This window comes from Tinamus guttatus, unplaced genomic scaffold (genome assembly GCF_059628265.1).
Source record: "Tinamus guttatus ecotype Peru unplaced genomic scaffold, ASM5962826v1 Tinamus_guttatus_pri_ptg000503l, whole genome shotgun sequence".
Lineage (NCBI taxonomy): Eukaryota > Metazoa > Chordata > Aves > Tinamiformes > Tinamidae > Tinamus > Tinamus guttatus.
The window spans coordinates 4,666,159-4,678,731 of NW_028289037.1; the positions used below are offsets into that span (position 1 = coordinate 4,666,159).

The 12,573-nt window shown below is 35.6% G+C and overlaps 1 protein-coding gene across 5 annotated transcripts in view; it reads right to left on the reverse strand.

Moving 5' to 3' along the window:
• DGKB (diacylglycerol kinase beta) overlaps positions 1-12,573 on the reverse strand; it is a 326,104-nt gene that overhangs the window by 67,839 nt on the left and 245,692 nt on the right. For all 5 annotated transcript variants that reach the window (XM_088533501.1, XM_088533498.1, XM_088533500.1 and 2 more), the window contains 2 exons: positions 10,670-10,760; positions 5,503-5,698 (listed from right to left, as the gene is read on the reverse strand). In XM_088533501.1, coding sequence (XP_088389627.1) covers positions 5,503-5,698; positions 10,670-10,760 — 287 coding nt within the window. The remainder of the gene's footprint in view (positions 1-5,502; positions 5,699-10,669; positions 10,761-12,573) is intronic.

Consider the following 12,573-nt stretch of genomic DNA (forward strand, 5'->3'; position numbering starts at 1 on the left):
AAGAACAGATGCTTTCCACAGGGGGTAATTTGGCAAGTTTTCCTTGCCCCTGCGGTGTCTGCAACCTTGCCAAAGCCAGAAACCACCACCCTGCACACTTGTGAGCTACAGTGTGCAGCTGCTCCCAGACAGGCAGCAGCTCCCAGCGCCTGCTGTGCTCCTGCTAGAGATGTGGAACAACCTGTCCAGCACGGTGGCCTGTTACTGCTGATCAGCTGATGACTTGCGACTTGACGATGAAATGCACAACAACCAAGGTCTGCAAAACAAGTGCATACAAGGGAATTCAATATTCAGCCTGGCATTCAGAATTTTAGAGGCGACAATACAACTCAAATTTGGATGATATAGTCCAAACTAAAGAAGGAGCAGTATATCATACCAACTGAGTGCTACCCTATTTAAAGCACTACCAATACCATCATCTCCCAAACAGGCATTCCTCTGCTTGAGCCCCTCCAGGGGTGTAAGTCATAGTCCAAGCAGGATCTGCACACACTGACAAGACAGATATTTTGCTGGGGTCCTTTCTGTGCAGCAGATTAGTGACTACCGGTTTCTTGAGGGATGCAGGACGCATAAGCACAGGCCCAGAATAGAGAGCACAATTTAGCTCAACAAGGCTAATCTAGCAGAGAGGCAACTGGTTGCCATTCCTGCTGCAAGGACTGTTTATACATTTTATGAACTACTGTCATGTGCAGCACATACAGAAATTCATCTAACTGTCTAGTGAGCTGGAAGCAAGATGTCTAACCTAGCCAGGCAGTTAAGATCCCCTTATGGTAAACGGAGAGGCACCTCCAGGGAGCAATTTATCCTGCCTGTCTTAGACCCTTACACAGGATAAACACTCCTCTTGAGGTGACACTCTCTCTATCTATTGACTATAGACTTGACTTTTAGAGACTGAAGTCAGCTGAGATTAATGGCTCCCTAACTTTGACAGGGCTCACAAGGATTTGATTTACCATATACAACATGTGCTCATGTATTTTAACAAGAAAACCCAGACAGAAATATGTGATGTCTAGCTTAGAGCTTAAGTTTACATTTTAAGATGTTCAACATAGTTCTGGGTGTACGCGTGGACAGAGGAGAAACCTGGTGTGAATACATATAGAAATTAATTTCAAACATTTTAAGAAGCATCTATATATGAAGGGTTAACTTATTCATTCAGGGGATTTTCTATACCTTTCTGATTTCAATCAAGGACAGAAAATAAAACATGCAAAGTTTTTCCAGACAAAGAAATCAGGTATATAACACAAGCGTGTGTAAAGGTCCTCCTTCCTTTTTACCTTTTCTAGAAAATCAGACACACTATCTTCCATTACCCCTTTGAATTTAACTTATTTTACTGTTTATTATATATTTTTTTACTTCTTGCCTTTTCAGATTTGTGTGTTAGTTAACATACTCCATACTGATCTTTTTGGATTTCTTTCATTAGGAAAGGTACATCAGTGTTAGATTTTTCATTTTTCACTCTTCTTGCAACTAAAGACAAAAGACTTTTCCCCTTAAATATAGGAAGGCTCAAGCTGAAAGCATTTTCTTTGCTTATCTAATGCTTTAATAGACAGAATTCAACTGTAAAAGCTGTCTTCCTCTATATTTTTTCTTAAAAAAAAGAAGAGATTTTCTATTACCGTGTATGCTGCATCCTCTTTTCTTGGCTTCATTGTTCTTTTTCAGCTATTTTCCACAGAAATATCAGAAACAGAACCCTGCAAAGCCACCACATATACGCTGTTTGTATCTTTGTTTTGCATACGGACATGTACCTCAGCTTTTGGAGAGGCTCTTCCTGCAGAAAGACTGTGTTTTGCAAGATGTCTCAAATACTAGAGGGTGTTTATGCCAGCCTGTACTCTACTTTAATGATTCTGAGCCTACCTTAGGACAGTGTGTAACTATTATCTCTTTTTTATATTTCACTGATACTCACTGGTTTTCATTGCTTAGATATGCCTTTTGAAATTCTGAATTTCAAACTTATTACCTTAAAAATATTCTTCTTAAAAATATTCTTAAAAATATTATGATTAACATAAGCTAGTTTACTTTTTTCTTTCTCTAAAGGAGCATATGTAATCCACAACACTGATTAGTAAAATTGGTAGAACTGGATTATATCAGGACTGTTTGTTTCCATCAGCTGTATATGTGTACATCCTAAAATAGTTAGGATTGTCAAGGCAGCAAGTAATTAAATGATTTTACTTAGATGCTTCAGCAAACCATGTTGCTTCTGTAGCTGAATGTCTAACACAGATTGGCTATGAAAAAGCTATTTTTAATTATTTTTCTCTATAACATGTTAATGGTTATCTTTTCCTTAGAATGGAATTTCATACCTAATAAATATGGCAATTTTTTCCCCTTTTAGTATGTACAGACATTTTGGGATGCTCTAAGGCCTTCACAGTTTGCATTTTTCCTATTTTTGACTATAGCAAACTGTCCGTATAGAAATTATTCTGCTCTTAAAACTTCTGTATTTCCATTCAGAAATTCATAACACAGTTATTAACTGAGATTTCCACACAGAGTTATTGAATCATCTTGATAAGCTTGGTTTATGCCTAGATGCTGTGATATGAATGCACATTGTCTTGAATCAGTCCACCCATCTACCGCACTGCTGAATAAGGGCTTGGTGCAGCTTCCCTAACCAGCAAGACTGTCTGGTTTGTTAAGTACTTGGTTATGCATCACTGTGCCTGGCGCTGTACAAAGTAAATAGGAAGAAATATTCTTCCACCAAAATATTTATAGATTAAGGGCTTTTTGCATTAACACTAATGTTCAAAAGCTTTGGCTAGTGTCCATTGAAGTGACCCTATTACCTATCCAAAACAAGTTACAGGTCTATGTTTGCATTAAAAGTTTAAGACTATTACTCAGTGAAGACACCCTATTTCTGGACCAGGTTCTGACCACTTCAGCAGTGAAAGCAAATCAAAGTATAACAACATTTTCCTCAAAGGAATCCCACTCTATTAGAAAAAAAATTAGTGGACAAATTTTAAAAATGATATTTTCTATCAGAAATATTAAATGCAGAAAGTTAAAGTTTGAACATTTTATTTAATATCTCTGGGAAGGTCATTTTAATGTTTAACACCTAACAGAATTGGTATATATTTTATGGAAGACATATTTTCATGTTTCAGCTTATGTTTTGGATGTCATTTCCAAACGACAAGTAGCTCAGCTATTTACATTTATGTATCTCAATTCATGCTTGAGTTTATATGCAGTATGTTCATCTTTTTAAAATATTTATCACATTTATCAATATTTGTGTATATCCAAACAAATATCCTATCCAAATGATGTTTAAGGATAGTTCAGAGTTACAGCTGAGATCCCGTACTTAGGAAAATAAAAATAGTTGTGGATAGATATTCCATAGATACGTACATGCTAGGAGATGAAAAAAGCAATAGAGAAAACACACTGCAAGTGGCATATTCATAAAGTGAAAATGATTCCTAAATCATATCCGTGAACAAACTTCAATATATACATATAATTTTATTTATTATTATGAATCGACTATAAATAAGAGAAATTTTCACGACATATTTTTAATTTAAAAGAAACAAAACCAAAATCTGATTTCTACTCTAAAAGCATCTCAAGAAAGATAGTTTATTCTGTAACAGAAAATTACAATAAAATACAGTTGCAATGTTGTAGTGACAAGCTTTAGTGACAAGAGTAAAACTGAACATAAATATCATTCCAGACCCAAATATAAGGATTAGATTTTCAGCATAAACCTGATTGATAGAGCAATACCTATATGGAAACATGGGTATGTTAGACTACAATCTTCCAGAAAACATAGTGTTTTGTTGAGTTCTTAGAAGCTGTATTTGTATCCCAATATGGAAACAAACAAACAAACAAAAAGTTAACGAACAGGTGTGCAATTAACTTTGTTTCTCAAAAAAAAAAATCTATCCAACTAAAAGTACACAAGCCTAATGGACCTAAAAAAACAATCATCCTAGACAATATAGGATGCTAGGATATACTTGTCTAAGGCTAGCAAAGGAATTGTATTACCTGAGAACAGACAGGAAGTCAGCTGTTTCCACAGTGGATAGATTTAGATTTATCAAAGCTCTTTGATAAGCCTAGACTTAAAATAGATTGAATTCCATTATTCAGCAATATTCTTGAATACTGAGATGAAAAAGCTTACTCTAACCTGAGTACCTATTTTAGCTGGCAAAATTAGAAGGCTGCTCTTTGCAATATGCAAAAGGAGTGGATCCACAGAAAAAATCATTTGATCCTTAAAACCTGATGTCCATGCTATTTGTGTTTTGGGGTTTTATAGAGGGATAGAAAAGTATGCTGAAGTAGTACAAACTTAACATTTGATAAGACTTCAGTTGACAAAGCATGTCAGTAAGTTACTTGGAGATAAGGAGATCATACCGCAGCTTGCCAAAACACAAAGAAAACACTGAGTCTTAGCACCTACTGCAGTCTCCAGGTCATAGAAAATTACTTTTTTTCCTAAGCCTATCTCATCTAAACATATTAGCTGGATTAAAACCACAACATGTTGTAATTAACTTAAAAATTACTACTCACAGGACAGAAAAAAATAAGTTATCCAAACTAGAAAAAGGATTTAAATAAAACTCAAAATGTTTAAACCCTAATCTTGGTTCAGTCTGTGAATGTTCTAACCACTAAAGCAAAAGATGCTCTTTTCCACAGGATAAAAAGTACAGAGAAGAGAATTTTGGTACTTTGATCCTTTGGTATGAGGAGAACTTCTGCTCCATAATCTGCATAATTTATGATGTTTTATGGTGTGTTACAATACATGCTATTCAGCTGCTACAGACTATAGTAGAGATTATAAAAGATTATGATTTATTGTAGCGTTTCCTCAGAGGTTGTGATTAATAATAAAAATTAAGGAGAAAATCCTTCTTATCACCAGAAAAGCATATGATCCCTGAAAGGAAGGATCACTCCCAGGCAAGCTACAGCATATAGTTCCAAGAATTGCATATAGCATCATAGTATGGTAGCATCAAATGTGTAGACACTTTCTTCTTACCATTGAGAAGCTTTCCACAATCTGTTTTCCTAGGACAAGGTTTGTTAGAAAAAGAGAAAGATTATGCCGAATTTTTATGCATTTGACATTTATGGCCAGCATTTCTTGACTCCAAAATCTGCAGGTATTTTCAATGGAATATAATAGCAGTAAACAGTGCCACATACTGTGCTTAGTCTGGTTTTACATGTAATGTCCTAAGAAAGGCAGGTTGGGGAGTATTTAGATTGCAATTGTCAGCACGTCTTTTCTCCAGCGCTTGCCATCAGGAAGCTAAGCACACACACAAAAAGAAATAGCTAAGAACTGTTCCTCTTTACTCTTGAGAAGAGGCAATATAATTGCAATTAAATAACAGAGCTGACTGTATGAAACCAGATAGCCTGTATAATCCGTAAGCTTACCTTGGCATACAAACTTCAATTCCTTGGCATCTGTGACGGTTGTTCTTTTATCTGACCTCTTCTTTTCTGTCCGGCGATGGCTACGTCTTTTCTTTGTCTCTCCCCAGAGATTTGACCCGCCATGCATGCTTGGGATATTGAGAATGGCAATTCCTTCCAGAGAAATATTGATTAAGTCTAGCTGAATTCCATCACACTGATTAGCAAGGGGAGAAAAAGAGTGAGAGGGAGAGAGAAAGCAGTAAAAGAGAAAGAAAAATCAGAATATTCTACCTACCAGGTATTTTTCTTTAGCAATGCACTGCTCTAAGCAATGTTAATGATTTATTCAAGGTTTACGCCTAAAATATATGTTTGCATCTGGACAGGAGGTATGAAATATGAATAGATCCTCATTCAGTGGGCAAAACATGATTACTATTCAGGCCTTGATTGCTTGATTAAGTGTGGGACCATTTGGTAGAGCCCGGTTGTTATTTGATGTGTATTCATGGACCCACGTGAAACATATGGGTCCATTTGTGGATTTGCTGCAGGCACTAGCAGACAAACGTATTTATTTCAAAAATTACCACTGTAATAACATCAGTTGTTGCTTCTTCTTTCAGCTAAATTGTCTATCTTATGATTTTATAATGATACTTGCCATTATAGCAGCTGATTCCCCTTCACATGAAAATGCATATAAAAGATTTTACATATGCATTATAGAATTTCTGGTTATATTTAATATATATAGCTTGATGGAAAAGGGTTTTAGCAGGCCTTGAGAGCTTAGAACAGCCCACAGATATTACTGTCAATCCAAAGGCAAAACTTGTAGGAGATACTTGTAGGAGGCTGGACCTTAACTTATTGAGGCCGTTTGCAGTCAAACTGTGACACCTTCTCAGCCAGCAGCACAGCCTCCGCTGAGGAAAAGACTTTGGTTACTACATTTGGGAATACACTTGAATATGCATGTGGAAGGCAAGTGTTCAGACCTAATCCAAAGGTCCCAGTATTCACTTTCTTATTAAAGATACATGAGCTTCATGCCTCATAACATAGCTAAAACACAGAGATACTCTGGCAAGTCACACACCTTACTGTGTATAAGCTGCATATTTTAATGCAACTTACTCCTTCAGTGTACAACTTGAGCATTGGTAGGGGTTTTTCAGGCCAGTAGAGGCTCTAGTCATGCATTTAAAATTGATTAAAAGAGCCTTACTTTGTAATTCCAATATACAATAATCAGGAAGAAAACTGGAAAAATAATTAACCATGCTTCAGTAATAGTCCACTGACATCTTACAGCTTGCTGCTCTGCGGGTCACTGGCACATTTTCTCTCTGTTTATCTAAGACTTTATTACATAGCTCATAAATAGCTACACATATTTATTCATTTACTCTGAAACTTATTTAGACCACAAATCATAATTATTTTATAATGTACATTCTGCATCTTTCTAATTCTTCTGCAAAACTGCAAAATCGTAAAGAAAACAATTTCAATATTAAGGTTTCCATTTCACACTGATCTTCCAGAATTATATTTTAAACCTGTGGATTTTATTCATATAGTAAACTTTTACAATGAAAGGACATAACTGGAACTGAGCTGGCAGTTGTGGCAACAAATGTAATTGGAAGTGTAACTTTTCAATCAAAGGGTTTTTTTTCATAAAAACTGCATGGTTCTTCAGTATTATTTTGGAAGTGAACTCATGCTTTTTTCCTATATTTTATACGTATTAAATATTGAGATGATTTATTTTACTAAAAATTCTGCTCATGTGTATGCTCACTTACTGCTATACATTCTAGATAAACAGATATTAATTTCATAATTAAAAGTAATCTTGTGTAAATACCCTGCAGGCCTCAATGAATCAAACACATACTGTGTGTCAGGCCTCCCACTGTCTTCAAGTGGAATGTACTGGCTGGATAATTAGATAGTACATATTTTTTAACCTTATTTGCATGCATATTATATCTTTTGCACACTGACAAGCAGCAGTAACAACAAAAGTCAGATTACCACAGGGAATTCCCACAAAGAAGTCTTCATTCCTTATAATTTGCAGCCTAAATTAAAATAATTTGATCTTTGACAAGGATGAAATGTCAAGCAGAAGGGGGTCCTCTACAAGCCACGGCCTGTGGCTTATGAAATCTGCCTAATTTATGTCAGTCACTTCTTAATACATATTTAAGTATTACAAGAGAAAGATGATAAATATGCAATCTGACACCTTTGGTATTTCCCTGCTGTTAATTTATAAAGGTCTGGCGTCCCCCAAACCGATTGGAAATATTTAAATAAAAGAAGGCCTGTGAAATAGGATGGCACAGGGTCTGGCTTCCATTTTCACTCAATATTGAACACAGCAGGTAGTACACTGAGACAATTATTTGCCTCGGCCTCAGAGTCCCACAGTGACAAGGAACTTCCCGAATTAGTAAAGGAGTATTTCTTTTGTTCATACACAGATGAGAAGTTTGCACGACGGGTACCTTGCACTGTCCTAACACATTCATATGCTACAGCAACACAGTGCAGATGCGCTCTGCTCCTTTATTTTATTTCTAGGAATACAAAGATGCTGCCAAACATAAAAGGACATTTTTAAAATGCAGAAACCGCATTTTAAGAATAAACCACAGTGCTTTCCCCTTTCTTTTTTTTTTTGGGGGGGGGAGGGGTTGACTGGCTTCAGTCCACTTTTTGACATTATTTTTTACATTTCCTTCATTATATTAAAAATATTTAGAACTTTTCTAGATTGAGAACATAGCCATGCTTGTAAACAGTTGAAAGGCTTTGCTGTCTCAGCAAGTTCAACAGTATGCAAAAGCACATAATCTCTTTTCCCCACCCATTACTACCAGGCAATATCCTATGCTTCCTCTGGTCATGTGGTGCTTTTACAGGTCTGCAGGTATGTCCCATACCATCGCCACTTGCCTTGTCTAGTTAAGTCTGCTTCACACACCTCCCTTCTCTTTTTAAAGGGGAAATAAAGCGTAAATTGGTAATCTGTAAAGTCTTAAACCTCATTTACTGACACAATATGTTAAAAAGCTCTATTTTTTTCCTTTAAAATTTATGAATCCACATCACCATTTTAGATCCTAAATTAGGAAAACATCCCTTATTTTGTTTAATATTTAAGCCTACGCTACTTTTGCCCCTTGCCAAATAGGCAACTTTTCCTGTATCTTAAATACAGAATTTAGTAGATGTATTTAGTGTTCTGCATCTCAAATACAAGAAGAAAAGGACTTAAGACACATGGATGTATATAAGGAAAACCAAGCTTAGTCAGTCTAGAGATCGAGTATGTGGCTGAACAAATAACTGCCTGCAGAAATCTTCATTGTCTTCTCCCAGCTCGGAGATACAGATCCTTAATCTCAATGTGCTTTGTTCATTCAAAAATAGGGTGCAGAGCATATGCATTCTGTGTGTATTTCATTAAGAGTGAAATGTGGTGCAATTCTTCAAGCTCTCATTTATAGCAACACTCCAAACCCCTGAGCAAAGGGCAGCAGGTTTAAAAACCTAATGAGAACATCATTATATTCAAGTATTTATAATATAAAAATGAGAAATGTTAAATAAATACAAGCATATTGGTAATGTAATTTACTCATAATAATGTCTGTAAATGACTTCTTCCTAACATTCTTCTGTAAAAATTTTGGAAAATGTTTCCCATCTGATTTGCTTGCCCTCCTAATTGTAGGACTAATGATAATGGCGAGCACAAATGAAATGAATTTTAATAAATACATCTTAAATATTGTCCATGCAATAATGTTATTGGTCTTAATTGTTAAGAATAAAACTGGAATCAGCAACATCATGAACTTGTAAGCATACTCATTTACTATGGACATGAAAAACATTTCATCACCCACTCAGTGGCTACAGACAGACGGCTGAAGAAGAACTAAGTGTTGAGCTATGCAGAATTTTAACGTGGTAAAATTCTGGAGACAGTTTGCTCTTGGATTTATACTTAATCATATACTTAACCTGTAGGACATTCAAATCAAATCCAATCAATACAGGTAACCACTCCTTCCAATAACTAATCAAGCATTTCTCAGGCTGTATTTTTGGATGCAAGTGTGTGAAGTGCTCTCTTGGAAAGCAAAATCAGACTTTGTTTTGTTTTTAAATGAATACATCTAAGTACTTTTCCATTTTAAGAAGAAATATAGCTACAGATATGAAAGTCTCTTTTATCATAGGTCTTAAGATTTTAATCTCAGTACCCTTCTACTCTTTTCTACTACCATGGTCCTTTCAGATCATTTAAGTGCAAGCCCTTCATCAGGCTTTGAGCAGACTAATAGCTCTTATCAGACCTTTCAGACTGTCTCATAATACTATACAAACACCCTCTTGACATGTGCAATTTCTCATTACTGTTAGAAGAGAAAAGCACCATAATACTGTTGAGAAACAGCTTCATTATTTAACTTAAATTCTCAAGTTTGTAGCCTCACTCATTTTTCATTTACTTGTAAGTATCAGTGCTCCCCTCAAACAGTTTGCCTAGTGTAGCCACTTATTCTATCAGTCATCAAAGTAGCAGTATCACATTATTTTAAATTCCCTTTTTGTCTGTAACCGTCCTGTGTCTTTTCAGTTAATGTTCAGTGTATAATGGAAAGATGACCCCTTGTGCAGAGAGAAAAGATAGTTAATGAAGGGGAATGATTCCAAAAAATATATATATTCTTTAACATGTATTCAGGAAAGTAAGTACAATTTTAGGGAATTGAGTTTTAAAGGTTATAAAAACTTGGGACCTAGAAATAATAAGATTTTTTTTTTTATTTTAATCCTGCAGCAGCTTTCACTCCCTGCAACAGTCTTTCATTTTTCCATCTGACCTAGCCACACTCCCTATTGATTTCTAATGTTATGGTTCACCTCTTGACCTTGTCTACAGTATTAAGACTTCACTAATCATCAAACTGAACTTTGATCCAGTGTTCAGGGCTACACTACAAATAGACATGATAAAAATAATATTTTGGAATATAGGGTCGAGAGGATGTGCACTGCTTTGCCTTGTTGGATTCAGGCACTCTGCACTGCTGCTCCTTGCATTTCAGGCAAACTAGTGACATTTCAAGGATAAAGGCAACAATTAATTTCTTACTTCTATTTCTACAGATTCATGCAGCTTCTTACAGGTGGCTGAGAAAGTTTCTGAAGTGCCAAATTCAAAATACCAAAATTTGTTCTTCATTCTGAAACAAGAAAAAGAAAGGAAAATGAAAGATCTTATTCACTATCAATATGTGACAAAAGTGATCATTCTGTCTTCCAATATAAGTAATGGCAAAGGCTTGGGAACATGTGACATCCCATTTGAAATAGATGAGCTCATAATTTTCAAAGCTTAAATGTTGGTGTCAAGTTGTATGATATCCCCTAAAGGGATGACAGGAATGTATTGAACTGACAGGTTCAAATGTACCCTTGACTTTTCTTTTCCAGTGACTATCAGAATATTTTTTGTCACTTAACTAGTGACATACCTCATAAAAATGTATTGATTTTATCTCATGTCTCACACCTACTAGATGTTTTCTGATTCATGGTTAAAATCTATCTCACAGAGTGCCATTATGTATGAGCAGGGTGCCCCTGCATGAAGAAGAGCCAGGACAAAAATGTATCTTTCCCTAAACTCAGTAAGTAGTTTTTGTTTATGAGGATAGACAAGACATCAAAGAAAATAACTTTTACAGACCTAACATCTTCAGGTATTTTGCAGTAGGAGGTTTTTCTACCATGCACTTAACATATAGGCACATTTAAAATTGGTGATGGAACTCATAATTTTAAGTTCATTAGTGGATTCTACAGAAAAATAAATCCACATATAAATGATGGTAAATTTCTTAAGTTATCATGACAGTGGCGGAGATTACACTTTTTACCTTCTTAAATACATAGAGGCAGCACTTCTGTTTTACTAGAACTATTACATACTGTTAAATACAATCAGGACAGGAGTAGCACCATTTCATATAATTAAGAGTAGTTTTCTGTAACTATCATGAGTAATTACTATTCTGAAACAGAAAGAGTAGCGAAACTAAAAAAGACCCAGAATTAGAATTCATTATTCACACTTAAGAATCAGATGTGAACACAGCACATCCACTTGTATAAATTATTCTCTGATACAAACAGACAATTGAGCTCTAAGTGGAGAGGAGCAAAATACAGATATATATATCTGTCAAACATGTCAGCAAGAGTTATAAACCCTATTGGTAGGTATTTCAAATTACACATCTAAGTCTACTTAGCAGCTCTTCAAGTCACAGCCATGCACGGTGGCCACTGCGGTGCCTGCTGTTCCCAGAGACCTGCTGGGAGCCTCAGGGTGTCCAACCCAACAGCCTGTGTGGGGTGGGGAACACGTACATAATAGGAGTGTGATTTCTGAAAAAAATATGGTGCAACCATTTCCAGAGGCTTTTCCAAAGAAATTCTGGACACACTTAGAAACAATTTTTGAGAGCTGATTATGGGGCTCAGCTCCTTTGGGATAAATGGCATACAAACCTACATGCCCATTTGGATCAAGTGCTCTATTTCTGCCATGAATATGAAGAAATACAGAGTCCTTTCATTGCCAAGCAAGTGTGAACGAAATGCTAAATTCCTACTGCGTCCCTTAAAAAGTCTGGATGAAGTTATTTTCCTGCTTCTTTTGACGCAGGAGAATAATTAATTAAACAATGGGAAAAGTTGATTTAGGAATTCAGAAAAATACTTTGCCATTTCTTTTGATCCTGTTATTGAGTAAGATTAATGAGACTTTGTATCTTTTCCTTTGAGAGCCTTTCTCTTGCCATTCAGTTATTTTTACCACAAAAGAAGCACCATTTCTTTTCTTTATTGCAAAACATGCTTTAAATTGACTTCTCAACACTGTATATAATAAATTCTTTACTTGCAGAGAGCTAAACCAGACAGATATATTTTATAATCATTTGGGGTCATTAAGAATATACAGTGTCAATTAATTTCCTTGTTGGACTGTGC